The 16,305-nt window shown below is 41.2% G+C and overlaps 1 protein-coding gene across 1 annotated transcript in view; it reads left to right on the top strand.

Moving 5' to 3' along the window:
- LOC144736461 (small conductance calcium-activated potassium channel protein 2-like) overlaps positions 1–16,305 on the top strand; it is a 49,808-nt gene that overhangs the window by 29,727 nt on the left and 3,776 nt on the right. Inside the window, exons 5-7 of the mRNA XM_078619026.1 lie at positions 3,970–4,080; positions 8,294–8,421; positions 14,460–14,529. Of these exons, the coding sequence (XP_078475152.1) occupies positions 3,970–4,080; positions 8,294–8,421; positions 14,460–14,529 (309 nt within the window). The remainder of the gene's footprint in view (positions 1–3,969; positions 4,081–8,293; positions 8,422–14,459; positions 14,530–16,305) is intronic.

Below are 16,305 nucleotides of genomic sequence, written 5' to 3'. Positions count from 1 at the left end.
TGTACATACGCATACGGTGGAAGAGCAAAGCAGCGCCATCAGGCGACTCGGTGTTGGTGGCAGCCGTTAGGCGGTCGTAGATACGAGTTTTGGTCGTTACTGTGCGGGTCTTACTGTAAGAAAGGTCGCAAGTCGGAGCGTACCTGTATATTGACAATGCTTTCTTGCCACGGTCAATTTTGAACTTCAAGTCACCGTACACGGGCACAAGATCCTACCGTGCATGCACCAGCATTCAGATGTTAGAAGCGTATTTCCTCCCTACTTTAATTCCAGCTTTCTGACCTGTGTATCAACGCATGCGAGAGCCCTGCCTCAAACACCCATACCTCAATACTAGGGGTACACTAAATATAACTTTTGACTGTTCAGCCCAATTGCAAATGCATTATGTATGTATGTTTAACTCCTTTCACATCGTATGTAGCTAGCCGTGATAATCAGTTTACTGCAAATCCTAATTCGAAGAATAAAAAAAATCCTTTTTCCAATGAAATGGCAAGGCTCTCCATCTCACTGCCTTTGTACTTTTTTTATATCCCCATCTGTCTGTCTCTTTGTGTCTCTGTCAGGTGGTTACATTTTTGGTATGGTGGTCCTGGTGCCACAGATACCAATTGGAAAAGGAATGGTTGGAGTGTATAATACATTAATTGCATTGTAGTATCTTACAGTAGTGTGCGTACAATTAATCAGCAGTACAGGAGTGTGCATTACTTCGTTATTAGCATCTTTAACATCAATAATATCCCCACCACCACATTATTACTACTAACTGCCATCATCATCACCATAACTACTATCCTCACCACTATTCTCACTATAGCCACTATAATCATCACACATTTTACACTTGATAAAAAGTAACCAAATAAATGAGTGTGTGGTGTAAGAAATCATATAATCAACAACGGGAGGTCACAATACCTGCTCGTGCTTTGTAAAACACATGCCTGGCTTATTTGTAAACCTTCTTGGTCAGGTGGCGTGCCTCTGAAGTTGAAAACCAAGGATGGGCCCTGATCAGCAGCTTGAGTTTTCAGAGTTGGCCAGACCTACATACATTCTAGGCCACACCCAGGGGCCAGTTAAACTTAGAGGTCACCAGAATAGACTCCAAGAGGCATAGCTGGCCGAGGATTGCCTAGACGGGGGACCTCTTGGGACAGACGGCAGAGTTTATGATGATGATGACGATGATGAAGGCCACATCCCCAGAGCCGCAGTTAAAAAGGAACATGAGGCTTAAGCTGAAGATGAGGTTTTTCCAGTGATTAAAGAGGCAAAGAAGAGGAGCAGTGGATGATGTGGCGAGCCAGAGTGTGCTAATCATGCCTGCAGCTGGCGTTTTCCCCTCGTATATTGCTCGCTATTTGTGTTAAGCTTCGCAGCCCTCGGCTTATAATAAATAACCTTTAATACGCTTATGAACCCATACCCAGTCAGGTCCACAGAGAGCACGTGATCAGGTTAGTTACAGTGTACAGCACTACAGTCAATACATGTACACAGTACAGTCAAGAGACAACATCACATACGTGTCAAGAGAATGGTAAAGGATACTCAACGATGACCTAATAAATAATATAAAGATGCCAATCGGAGTTAACGAGATGATGTAATGGTTGTCCAGTTAAGTCCACCAGCTCAGTTATTACTTCAGAGCACAAATACGTATCGATATAGAATTGTGAAAATAAATGTTGGGCATGTTATTGAGTTAATACTAATGTTGAGAAAACATTAGATTTGTTGACATTTCATTGAAATGGTAATGGTACTACTTGGTGGAGTTTTCTTACACAGTTGCTGAGCACAGGCCAAAACGTTAAGCGGCCAGCAACAAATGGCACTGTCAAAGTTGCAATGGATAAGAATTCACACGTTTCTTGAATTTCGGCGAGGTTATTAGATCGGCGGAAAGAGGAGATGGGAGGGAATCCCAAAGCCAAGCAGGGCGAGGGGAGAAGCAGACAGAAAAGTTTGGTGACCTCCAAATATGGTGTTTGAATACAGTACGGCTAAGACAAAAGTGTGAGTCTGATAGACCAGGTCCTGTAATACACACGGGCAGAGGAACGAATGAATGAAGTTCACAGGAGCACTGACTATAGTAGTAGTGATAGAAGAGTGAGAAGGAGGGGACTGGCCGCTTGTGAGAAAGTGATTGGAGTAAATTAGCGAGTGCTGCTGGATCATTAATCACTCTGACTGCGTTTAATCAAATCAAGTGCAGTGGGGCAGGAACTGGGTGCTCCAGCGCAGAAATAACAACAGTATTCCAAATTTGGCCGAATTTGATCCTCGTTGGGCAGTTGGGAAATGTGTTCTCATACATTTGGCCTGCTTCATCATCACCGTGGCTTGTTGTTGAAGTATAGCATTTTGAGAGCGTGAGTGTTTCAGTTTCATTTATTAGGTATAGCCCTGTGAGCCATTCGGCTTTTGAATCGGGTGCAACCGCAACAAACAAAAAACTAAAACATGAACAAGAAAACATCTTAAAGTGACTACGCGCAAACATAAAAATCCAGGAAAAAACATCAAAATATTCCAGAAAAAAGCACCGTACACCAACGTTGTGTGCAAAAATCCCAGTGGGATGCAAGTCAAACAACAACAACCACAAGACAACTTAGATTAAAGCCATCAGTTTAACTCCGTACTACAACAAACAAACATGGCCAAACCAAAAAACTTTTCGAAATCACCAAAATAAAGCCATAAAAGAAATGAGCTGGGCAACTCTGATAGCGAAGCAACTCTTGTCACAAGTCTTGCAGCTGTGTTTGATTCCAAGAGAGATGAGGTTATCCCACTTCTCAATGATTGCCACCAATTGTTCCTCTAGAATAGAAATGGTTACCATTCTTGTAGAAGTATGGAGTTTTCCCATTTTCTTCTGTGTAACAGCACAGATTACAATTTCTATTTGGTTAATTAGATTATAAATATAAGAATTAAAACACGTGATAATTGCAGGTGTTTGCAGTGCGGGGAGTGGAGTTCTCTTAACAAACACACCTGAGCAGTAGCATGTCAGTCACATGCTCTAATATTGGGACATTTGTATAAACACATGCAGTATACAATTGTCAAAACCCTTTCCCAAAATGAACCATTACCTTGAGATTACATGCAGTGATCAGTGTACAAATCAGCACTCATCAAACAACAAACTGCTTTCACCATGGCAGTTTGCAGCAACAGTGGAAGACGTTTTCTGTGGGTCATCTCCATATATATGTAAAAGGCAAATTTGTGATCATGTGTGTCTGTTCAAAATGTTTAGCGTACTTCCCGACATGCAACAAACTTAAAATTTGCCATGTGGGTACTTTCCAGACTATACACCATGCAAAAATTATAAAAATACACGTAATTTTTTTTTTGGGGGGGGGGGGGGGGGTGGAGCTCAATAATGGATATATTTTTTGCATGGCCAGTGAGCTGTAACGTCAAATCTGTCATCTGACCCGCGCATGTGGAAGCGTAACGCATTGTAGTGTAGTGGTTAGCACGCCGCGCTACGAACCCGGCGACCCGAGTTCGATTCCCGCTCATGGCCACCACCAGTGACGATTATTTGAACCGCTCCTGGGCCTCCCCTAGGTCGACTCAGCCTCAAATGAGTAAGTGGTGTGGTGTGTGAACATCGCCACTGGGGAGACAAAGGCGGCCGGGCGTGGTGAATCCAAGTCCCGGGCGAAGCCGGGTAGTAAAACTAGTATTGGATAAAATAAAGTCATAGACGTAAACGGGGAAAATATTCGTCATCTCAGATTTTCTGACGAGAGTCATATAATGCGCACAGATTGGCCTTCCAGACTTAGGTGAACCAGTTTTCCCGCCCTCCCTCCTTCGTATTTCTCGTAAATACGCAAAGGGGTTTTCCCGCCTTGTGCATGCATGTGTTGTTCTCTCCAGTTTGTGTGCGTGTGCTGCTACATGTTCACTCTTTGCTTTCAGGGTGCAGGATGCACCGCTCTGGTGGTGGCTGTGGTGGCCCGCAAGCTGGAGCTGACCAAGGCTGAGAAACATGTTCACAATTTCATGATGGACACGCAACTTACAAAGAGGGTACATTTTTTGTAATCGCAAGAGTCGTGAAATCAATTTCATTTTTGATGTATACCGCATGTATAAATATTTATGTTGACCATATTGGTTTTGCCTATGGTTAACTTTTCCCTCTCTCTGTTAAAGTGCAAATCGCATCAGACCAGTCTGTGATCGCTTCCTCTGCTGAATTCCTGTTCTTGTTTTGAACTTGATGTTGAATCGTGGCCAATGTCAAACATCGAGCCCATGAGATAGCTGACTTCAGAGAAACTCTTAACCAGAATACTGCAGCTGATGTGGGTTGTGATGTTTTTTTAATGTGGAGACGGATATGGGAAGAAGACATTGACTGCTTATTAGTTTATAATTTATATTAACCACTACGATGGTCATGATAAATTAGAGCTATTTAGGCAGTCTAATGAATTTCACATACCATTGTGCCTAGCCTAACATCAGTGATAATTATGCAAACTGGCCCTGGGTCTCACCTAGGTTGACTCGGCCTTAAGTTATTTACCTGGTGCAGTGTGTAAACATCAGCACTGGGGAGATTTAGGTAGCCCGGTGCGGTGCTGGACACACACCCACTCGGTTTAATGCATGAGGACATTAAAGAAGGAAAAATGGAAGGAAAACGAACATGAGTAAGGCCAAGGATCAGGATGTTTGGAGGAGCTAAATGAAGGGGGCCTTTGTGGAAATGAAGAGGAGGGCAGAGAACAGAGGAGGATGGAGATGGCAGCACTAAATAAAAATCTATATTTTCCACAATATAATTAATAGTATATTCTTGGTGCTTTCGGTAAAGTCACGTAGATAGAAAACAAAAATCTCAATTAAAAGCAGAAAAACCCACGACGTTTCGATCGCAACACAAGCGGTCTTTATCATTTTTTCTCTTCACCTAATGAAGACCTGGTATCTGCCAAAGTCTTTGTACAGACTGATTTTGTGCATGTGGTCAATCACCTCTCTTCAGATCATGGATAGACCTCATTGTTTCTTTTGACACAAAGTCCATAACCATCTTCCTTGAGCACCTTAAAACCCATACAGGTACCTCCAGAACACTTCTCTCATTATTCTGCTCTGTCCTATCATCCCACTCCTATTATATTTTCAAACTTTCAATATCTCCCACTCAAAAATAGCTTTACTATGGTTTACCACAAGGTTGCATCTTCAGCATGTAGATTTTCTCCATCGACCACCACTTGCCAATTTCATCTACGCCTGTAACGATGACCACCGTTTCCATGACAAGGACTCCATTCTTATCTTACTTATTCATTCACCTCACTGTCCGCTCTCGCATCCAACCTTGATGCATTCCAATCTTGGATTGCTTGAAACTTTATTAATTCTCAGTATTTTGAAAACTGATGTTTACATCATTGACAAGAAGTCTGCCAGTAAAGACTCCAACATCAAGCTATGCAAGAAGTTGCCAAAACCTTGGAGTTACTTTTGATACCAAGCTCTCAGAGTTCAATCTAGATTTAAAGTTTTCATAGTTCTCCGACATAAACTTTCAAGACTTCCATCCACACAAGTTATCCCGCATCATTTTGCTGCTGAGACCCTTAACCATGTCTTCATCACATATTCGTCGACTACTGCCACCCTTGCTTTCATGATCTCCCCAACTCCTTCCAACTTCAAATCACATGATCCAAAAATGCATCCAGAAATTAAATAACTTCACCCCAATCCTCGCATTCTTCCACTGGCTCCTACTTGGACTCACCCCTTGCTGCCTTTCACGTCTCATCTCAGTCTCCTCTGACTTGCTCAAGAAACCAAAGCCTATAAAAAAAAAGCACTCAGTCAAACCCTGCGCAGTGGGAGATTGTCACTTCCGGTCTCTGAACACCCTCGCTCCAGAGGTCTGCTCTGAGAAACCCTTTTAGTCTAAACGCTCTCCCGCCTACCTCTTAACATTGAGGCATTTTAACTGTATGTCACCAATAATGCCTCTCTCTGCTGTATAGTTTCCTACTCTTTATACATACAGCACCTTGATATATTCACATGTAGATGCTCTATATATCCTCACTTTTCTACTTGATGTGACATGACAAACGCAGATGCCGTTTGCTTTATAATCTTCGATTAACATTCCTGGAATCCAATGGGTAATTTTTTTCAGGAACTCAACGCATCATGTATTATTGCATTGATTGTTCCTATACTTATCTGTATAATTGCTGACACGTGCTTAATTCCTACTGACCTGGCATTCGAAAATCAATCTTTCATCATAAGTGACTTTGGCTGGAGTTGAAGCATCGACTCTCATCATCACAAAGACCTCCTGATTTCAGACATCCCACCCATTTGAAAACATTGCCTTGATTCAAAGGTGACACTCTATCCCGCTTCTTCCTACGGAGGAAAACAGCAGCTTTGTGCCCTTCTAATGTGTGTGCGGTTGTGCGAGTGCTCTGCCACCTTTGATCGTGACACATCTGCCATCTAGTGGCAAAATCTAGAGAGAGGGATAGAAATCCCGCACGATTTCAGGGTCATGTGCCATTCACTTGGCTTTTTTTTTACAAAATACACAAATATAAGGTATATGTAATTATTTAAAGCCTCTTTATTTATTGAAACACAATCGTATTTGTAAACACTTGATAGTTTATCCATTGGCCCAGTATTAACTTCATTGCCTAGCCTCATGTTTTGTAAAAACTCAATTTATTTTGAGTGAAACCCATTGAGCTAAGAAGCCCTCTTTTTCAATGGCGACCCAGCCAAAAGCGGCAAAGCATGTTACATGGGAAGGGAGAGTGGACGGGGGTTGCGTGTCACAACAGCAGGGATATGTACGCACACATCTGAGTGAGGATATGGAACAGAAAGGAACGTAAACATTGGGCCTAAAAGGGAGTGAAGCAATTAAAGAGTGAGAGAATACGAGACTCAATTATCTATTACAAAGCCGTGTTTATTAAAAACAAATCCAATTCCACAATCCCTGGTAATTATTATTACTTATTTTAACTGTCCATAACACGTCATTAAATACTACAATTAACTTAGCAAATCCACTGTATTTTTACATGGGCTTACTTTGCTATTTCTTCAGTACCCTTTAATATTTTTTCTTTCGTCACATTATACTCTTAATAGCATACAATCATTATTGCTCATAAGAGCTCAGGATACGAATTTACATAGTTTAAAGCAATATATTTTTCACTTTCGACATTGCACTAGTTAATCCAATAAATGTGGGTAGTTATAAAGCGTATGAGGAAAATTATTTAAATTATGAATAGCTGATTGTGGAGTAATGAATAGCAACTGTGATTACCGGTGATAAGGGTGTCTAAAACGCCATTATCTGCTTTAAAAAACAAGAACAATCCTGATCGATATTTGTTTTTCTTAACTTAAACCATTTTTGGTTTTGCATGAGGCCAATTGTATGCCAACCTTCTTGTCATTGGCATGAAAGCTACTTTGTGGCCAAACTCAAAAACAAATATTGATCATTGCATTGGCTTCGATAATTACCTACGTTTTAAGATGAGAGCAATCGTGCATAAGCATAAATTCTGTAACTCTTTCTAACATGTTGGTTCTTGGAAGTACAATTTCATTCGCGATCATAATTTTTAATCTGCACAACGAGACGCTATCACACGGCTACGCACTGCATTATGTGAGATGACATCGCATGTAATGAAGTCATTGCCTTGGCTAGTAAGGTGAATTATTTTAGTGCTGATTTTATCGCCATACTTTTGGGTAACCCTTTAATAAATGTGGTCGGTTTTCTGTAGGGAAAGTCCCTAATAGCAACACAAGTTTATACTCATATTTCATAAATATTGAATTATTTTTACTACAATTAATGTGGACCCCCCATTACAGAAAGGCAAAGCTAATTCTGGAGATTTTGTTTCAAACGGTATCATTTATTTTTCGAGTTAAAGCTTTCGTGACTGCAAGGATTCATATTCTTGGTTCTTTCGGTAAAGTCACGTAGAAGGGAAATAATAAAAATAATAAAAATTCAACATTATAAAATTCTCACGACGTTTTGGCCACAACGCAAGCAGCCGTCCTCGGGTGAAGACAGAGCTTGTCAGAAAGACAGCGTTTGGCAGCGTATTTTAAGCTGGGTGGGAGGAGCAGAGAGCCTTGACAAAGGAGTTTGATAGGTATCATTCATAATGAGCATAGTGATAATGATGCTCTTTCTTCTGTTTTTTTACAGGTGAAAAATGCAGCAGCAAATGTGCTCAGGGAGACTTGGCTTATTTACAAGCACACCAAACTCGTCCGGAAGATTGACCACTCCCGGGTCCGCAAACATCAGCGCAAATTCCTTCAGGCCATTTATCAGTAAGTAACTAACCAGCACTGCATATCATCAAAGAGTAGCCGGTCCAGGGAGAAGTAATGGGATCTGTGTTAACCATTAGTGTGCCACGACAAAGATCCCAGCTATCCACAAAGTCCACAGTCGTTATTTGTAAGCCTCTTCTGTCTGTGATGAATCCAACACCTAAAAAGCTTCATATTTCTTTATGATGCGTTGCCAGAATTCGCTTTAGTTATTTTCATAGTAAAACACCAATTAATTGACAGGAATTACCCGGGTCACTTTTAAAAACGAGACTCTCCTGGTGTCGTTGAGTTCTCACCTGGTTATGAACTAAATAAGCTTGACTTGGATGTATACAGCACTAACAATTAGATATTGTACCACGGCACTAATAATTATTAGAGATAAAGAACTTAGGACCTTGTTTGACCTAATCTAAACCTTAATGCGATAATTGTATGTAGTGCGATGAAACAAAGCACCAATACATTGGAATGTTCTTTTTAAATAAACTAATGAAAGAGGTAGTAACTCAGAGATATTGTTTTAAAAAATTGCATGTGCTTTTTTATTTTCAAATGTGCCTCTTTCTTTTCCAGTAGCCCATGTTTGTGGAATGTCACGCGGGATTTTCGCTTCAGAGACTGATGTTCCCAGCACCGTCTGATGGCATTCCATGAGTACCCGTCTCAAAAGTCATCAGGAAAAAAAATTGCTTGCATGAAATAGTTTTTGCTACATTTTAATAAAGACCATTATATACCAAAGTACTTTTTTTTTAAACTAAATTAATTGACTGAACTAGTTTCATTTTTCTTTCGGTAAAGTCACGTAGAAGGGAAAAACAATAAAATAATAAAAATTTAAAATAAAATTTTCACGACGTTTCATCATCAGGTGTGAAAACCACCTGATATTCATATTCTCAGGTTTTTTCGGTAAAGTCACGTAGGTAAAAACATTAAAATTAATGAAAGTAAAATAAAACAAAACAAAAATAAAATTCACGACGTTTCGGAGGCAACACAAGTCTCCGTCATCAGGTGGGACCGTCACAGCCGAATTAGCTGCATCAAGTGAAGCAATGATTCAAGATGTAATCCCTTATAAGCAAGTTGAAGGGAGGTGGAGAGGGGGGGGAGCTTATCAGGCTGTGGTAGCCAATGAATGGAAACGTATCGGGAGGGAGGAGGAGCGGTGATCAAAGACTGCACGCAGTGCTCAACACAATGAATGGAGACGTGTCGGGACGGAGGGCGAGCGGCGATCAAAGACTGCACGCAGTGCTCAACACAATGAATGGAGACGCGCCGGGACGGAGGGCGAGCGGTGATCAAAGACATCACGTAGTGCTCAACACAATGAATGGAAACGTGGCGAGCGGTGATCAAAGAACAATGAAGAGATTACTGTTAAACACTGTGGATGTTAACACTCGGTGAAGTAAATTAAAATAGTGCCTGTCAGATAAGATGGTCCAAAAAGTGTAATTAAGTCTTTTTTGCGTGGTTAATAACATCGCTCGCCACGTTTCCATTCATTGTGTTGAGCACTACGTGATGTCTTTGATCACCGCTCGCCCTCCGTCCCGGCGCGTCTCCATTCATTGTGTTGAGCACTGCGTGCAGTCTTTGATCGCCGCTCGCCCTCCGTCCCGACACGTCTCCATTCATTGTGTTGAGCACTGCGTGCAGTCTTTGATCACCGCTCCTCCTCCCTCCCGATACGTTTCCATTCATTGGCTACCACAGCCTGATAAGCTCCCCCCCCTCTCCACCTCCCTTCAACTTGCTTATAAGGGATTACATCTTGAATCATTGCTTCACTTGATGCAGCTAATTCGGCTGTGACGGTCCCACCTGATGACGGAGACTTGTGTTGCCTCCGAAACGTCGTGAATTTTATTTTTGTTTTGTTTTATTTTACTTTCATTAATTTTAATGTTTTTACCTACGTGACTTTACCGAAAAAACCTGAGAATATGAATCATTGCAGTCACGAAAGCTTCAAATCTAAAACCACCTGATCATGAATGCTTGTGTTGCAATCGAAACGTCGTGAGAATGTTATTGTTTTCTTTTTATTATTTTATTTTATAGTTTTTTCCTTCTACGTGACTTTACCGAAAGAACCAAGAATATGAATCCCTACAGTCACGAAAGCTTTAATTCGAAATTTAGTTTCATTTTGTAATTAAAAAAAATAAACTACAGTAGACTTTCTTTAAAAAAACACACACGCACAACACTAAATAAGGTTTCTGCCAGTCTTGGATTCAAGGTCGGGACTCATGAGGCCAAGACTGTTCCTATGATCACTGTTACATTGCTTTTATGGCTTTATTTTGGTGATTTCGAAAACGTTTTTTTTGGTTCGGCCATGTTTGTTTGCTGTAGTACGAGTTAGATTGATGGCCTTAATCCAAGTTGTCTTGTGGTTGTTGTTGTTGTTTGACTTGCAGCCCACTGGGATTTTTGCACAGAGCGTTGGTGTACGGTGCTTTTTCTGGAATATTTTGCTGTTTTTTCCTGGATTTTCTGTTTGCGCATAGTCACTTTAAGATGTTTTCTTGTTCATGTTTTTGTCTTTTGTTTGTTGCGGCTGCACCCGATTCAAGAGCCAAATGGCTCAAAGGGCTATACCAAATACATGAAACTGAAACTGAGATCGAGGCCAAAAGCCACAAAGGAGAAGCCGAGGTCAGAGCCTGGAGCCTTTAGGGTGAAACCAGTCAGGGCTGGATCCTCTAGGCTGAGGTCAGTGTCCAGGTTCGGTGTCTCTAAGCCAAGGTCAATAGCAATAACTTGTAAGGCAAGGCCACAGACAAATGGGCAGTTTTACGAATGAGGATAAATATAAATAAGAAATATAATAGTGAAATATGATCAGATCTGAGGGAACTCTGTATTCTCATACTTTTAAATTTAAATATGGTGTTCTAAAATGACAAGATGAGGTCGAAATAAAGTGACAGAAAATATCCTATGTTACCTGTCACAGTGTTTGTCACCTGTGTTTTAATGTCATCTGTTTTTTAACGTTATTGCTGGATGAGGGCCTCCGTACACTGCAGATTGTGGGGGTTATTTGAACAATACATCACCCCGCTGGTCAGTGCGGGTTGGTTAAGGTTGGGAGAATATGCTATGACAGCTGTACTGACAGCAATGGATTTGACTGTACTACTACCCACAACATAACACTGTGGTGCAGCAGCCTATGCCAAACTGTCATGCATTTTATTATTACCCCTCCAATATGAAATGCAGATCAAGAACAGGATGTATGGTACGATAGTTCCGCTGCTGCTGCTGCTGCTGCCAGCGTCTCCTTAGTGTTGTGTGCCTTACAGTCCTTGCGGGACCACTCAAGGCACATGCTTTTGACGGTGATTTTTTTGGGGGGAGAATTTGTAATTTCATTTAAATTAAAACATGTCTTATCTTACTTTAATGAGTGGTGAACGATGACTGAGTATGATGAATGGGTAGGGAAATTGGGAAAAGGAATAGTATTAGTGATGGGGAATGAAGGAAAGGAGAATGGGGGGGGGGGGGAATAAGTGAGTGTTAAGGAAAGAACGAAAATCAGTGAGGCTGATTATTTAACATGTATGAGAAGTTTGTTCCAGTCTAAGGGGGCTAGACATGAGAAAGAACGGCACAGGGAAGAGTGGAAACAGGACAGCTGGGATTGTGAACGGAGAGGACGAGAGGACAAGGTGGGGCTGAAACCCGAAGCTCCAGTGTCAAGTTCCACTCTCAGGAATCCTGTCCAAAGTCACAGAAAACAATGACGTGGTTTAACTTGCAGGGCTGCAGTAGCAGGATCACAGCAGCAATGGCGAGGTCGCATTCGTAGAACTTGGTCGCAGATGAAGTTACAATGTCCCAATAGCTTTAGGTATCGAGACACTGACCAGGTGATGCTTTCTAAGAAATGTCAGGGATTACCAAGTTCTGATGTGATGATGCTCAGCAGGCCTCTCCAGGTGCTAACGAGGTAGCGTCCAGGGCACGTGACGAGGTAGCGACTGCTGTGCTTGATGAGGTGATGCACGATGCCTTGCTGAATCACCTCCAAAGTATATTTTCTATTGCGACTCACCAGGTAGCTCCAAGCAAGAGCGAATGCTGACCGCAGGCCCCAAAGTCTTCACGCGTTGACGTTGGCAGCAGCAATCTCTAAGTTGTTCGCAGGCAAACTCCTGACAGTCACAGTTGCTCCAGGCAGACCTCGGGGTGATCTGCAGCTCGCTCTCCAGGTGGACGCTGGGAAAATGTTTCGAAAGCTGGGAGCAGCACGCTGGAGCCCCGTTCAAGCCACCCGTGTCTCTCCATCTAGACGGCTTGTCCTCAAGATAGATGCCGCCTCGTGGCCTCTTCCCGAAGTTCTCTTTTTTTCCGGATGATGCCATTCTCATTTCTTTGGTTGGAAGAGTCTCTTCTAGAAATGTGTATGCTATGAGGAAGGCGAAACTTCATATATTAGAGATATTCGTTTCCTTTTAGGCTAGTATTATTGACGAATGTGAGTTTTTTCTTCTAAAAAGGGTTTACCAGTGCATTAACTTTAACCTGCCCAGGTATTCTGAGATGTATTTTAGAAACTCGAGAATAATTGCAAAACTCGCAAAGAATTCCCATTAACTTTAACCTGCCCAGGTATTCTGAGATGTATTTTAGAAACTCGACAATAATTGCAAAACTCGCAAAGATCCTGGAACAAAAACTGGAAAGTAGACATTAAACCACAGAGTGAAAAATTATCGGAATCAGATTGCTTCACAGAAAAAATATCAGAAATATTGATCATCAAACAAACGCAAAGCAGAGATAACTTGTTTTCTGTCATGGTAAATACATATTTTTCTGCTGTCATAAATAACCTTGGTTAAAGTGCATCTCCTCACCTGTTATCATTGAAAGGGGGTTGTTAAAGGCTGTTCAATAAGACAAGTGATGAAAATACGACTAAAAGTGATAATCTTCTTGGTTCTTTCGGTAAAGTCACGTAGAAGGGAAATAATAAAATAATAAAAATCAAACATAATAAAACACAATTCTCACGACGTTTCGGCCACAACGCAAGCAGCCGTCCTCAGGTGAAGAACAGGTCTGTCGGAAAGACAGTGTCTGAAAAGTGATAACATGTATGATATGATTACTATCTAGATTTGATGTTTTCGTGACTGCAGGGATCCATACTCTTTGGTTCTTTCGGTAAAGTCACGTAGGTATAAAATAAAATCAATCACGACGTTTTGGTGCAACACAAGCGTCCGTCATCAGGTGGGACAACCACAGCAAGACAGGCTATGTCTGTAAGAGAGGGGGGGGGGAGCAAGGGAGGAGAGATAGAGAGGGGGGTGTGGGGTAGGGGAAGTGGAGCGCTGCCTTGCTCGTCTTCTAATACCTACGTGACTTTACCGATATGATTACTGCCAGAGAGATGGGGCAATTCGTTTAAGTAATTTACATGAGATGGACAAATCAAAGCAGGGCTGTGGAGAATCGACAAAGAGTGGGAAGGCTTTCATGTAGCAGTGAATGAATAATGGCCGATGATGGTAATTTGACTTTTAACCCGGGTGTTATATATCACATTGCGTCTTGCTATTTTATTTTCATAACATTGAATATGAATGATCACATGAGGAGTGGCACAGTGGTTAGTGCTCTGCACACTTAACTAGAAAACTTGGGTTCGACTTATGGCCACAGCTAACATCATTGGTGAGTAATATCTGAAATGGTCCTGGCCCCTGGATGTCAACCCCTACTAACCAGGATGGTAAAGTATGGTCAAACAATTCCCATGACCGACATGGGTGTCTTTCGTCCGGCTATGGATTGACAAAGAGTTGTAAAGTATATGTTAATGTTATATCATTGTAAAAACATTGTTACATGGTTTAGGACATTATTTCTACTTTTAAGTTATAATAATATCAGTTCTAATATTGCTTCTAATGCCTTCCTTCCTGATGGTGTGAGATGAGTAGTGATTATGTTCAGACTATAGAAAGTAAAGGTGGATGTGTATTTTTTTTTAGGCTGCGGAGTGTAAAGATGGAGCAGAGGAAACTCACAGATCAAGCGAACACACTTGTGGACCTGGCGAAGGTATTCCGCACAAGGCAGTCTATTACTAACCAACTTAATAGTATGTTATATCACGAATTTTCAAGTCAACAGAGCCATGCCATTGTGACTGAAAGTTTGGAGAAAAGGAGAGGATATGGCAAAGTGGGTGCCATATTCTCAGTACGGAGCAGCGACCTGGTGGAGTTCTGGAAATGCGAGAGATTTTCCTCCTCCACAATGTTCACCAGATTTAAGTCCATGGGACTTCCAAAAGATATTCTCTACAATAGCGAGAGAGATTAACCTTTTCCCGATCCGATGACGTCCGTGTACCCACGTGTACGTCATCAAAACGAAACCAGATGAATTTTTTTTTATAACTTTGATCAGTTCTGAGGCTCTCACAAGGCCATGCAGCAGGGCGTGTGGCACAGTTTTGGCGCCAGCTGTCATAGAGTGCGGTCGTGTCGATACAGTTCTCTGCGGTGAGTGCAATGTCTTTAAAAACAAAGGCGCTATGCCTCTCTAAGTTAAATTCACGCTGAGCCACTTGCAGATGTCTCGGAATGGGAAAAGGTTAATGCCGCATTCTCGGTGTTAAAGACATGTTAGGAGGTGTCTGTCCGATGTCCATCTTTGAACGTTCATAAATTATATTTTGTCTCAATTTAGTGACTTTTCAAATCTTTAAATGTCATCTGCAAATGAGGAAGAAGATTTTTAATTACTAATGATAATATATAAAATAGTGTTAACATAAATATAATAGCGCTATGCATCCAGGGCACCACGGTGGCGAGATGCTAAATACGTTGCCTGATATACCGGAGGTCGTGGGATTGATCCTGACCTTGATGCCTGTTGTATTCTCCCAAAGTCGCGTGGGTCTTTCCCTCCACATTTAGAAACATGCCTTTAGAGTAATAATTGGCTACAATAAATGTCCACATAAGCACGATCATTTGTGGCCAAGTCATTTCTGAACAAGAGCTATATAGCTCTGGGCCTTACCTACTAAAATAATTGTTTTTTATAGTTTAGCAATTGGGCCACCCTGTATATAGCAGATGCCATGGCACCACTAAAAACTAATCATATTTTTCTTTACTCTATTTTTCTTCCAAATTTGTTGTCACGGTTCAACTAGAAGGGAATTAATTACGTCACAAGTGATGTCATCACATGTATGGAACGATACAGGCGGATTTTTCTACTAATATAGCTGTCCGCCTGATGATGCTAGTTGTAATTACTACTAGAATTGCATAGGCATGTGACTAGCAGCCACAGCCATTCTGATAGGTATACTAGATGTGGTGTGCCGGATGTGCAAATAGTTTATCTTCAATCTGGACAGACCTGGCTGAAATTTAGCCCTGGTGATGAATTTCCACCGAATTAGAAGTTAATTTCCTGCAGCTGCCTGGTATTTATATGAATGATTAAAGACACTACGGACTTTGTTATAAAATAGATGTTAAAATTTACAAATATGCAAAGGAATTTTTTAATTCAGACCTTACGGCATCATTCACAAGAGTAATTAATTGTTTTATTTTGACGTAACTTGTATTCAGGTTTTGCAAACGACTCCAATCAATTTGCAAAACGTAAACATAACTTTGGTTGTATGTTCTCTCTTAGAGAAAATATAAATCTCCCTGGAATGTGACTGAAATTAAAACACATTGAATCACACCAAATAGACATTGGCATCCATCTATAGCCCATCTTTTAATCAGGCGAACTACATTTGCATTTCTAAAGAAGTCCCTTAGTGTCTCCTGGCTTAATTGAGTGCTCATTTCAAAGGCA

Source organism: Lampetra planeri, chromosome 3 (genome assembly GCF_965212315.1).
Source record: "Lampetra planeri chromosome 3, kcLamPlan1.2.h2, whole genome shotgun sequence".
Lineage (NCBI taxonomy): Eukaryota > Metazoa > Chordata > Hyperoartia > Petromyzontiformes > Petromyzontidae > Lampetra > Lampetra planeri.
This window is presented reverse-complemented; position numbering and strand designations above follow the sequence as displayed.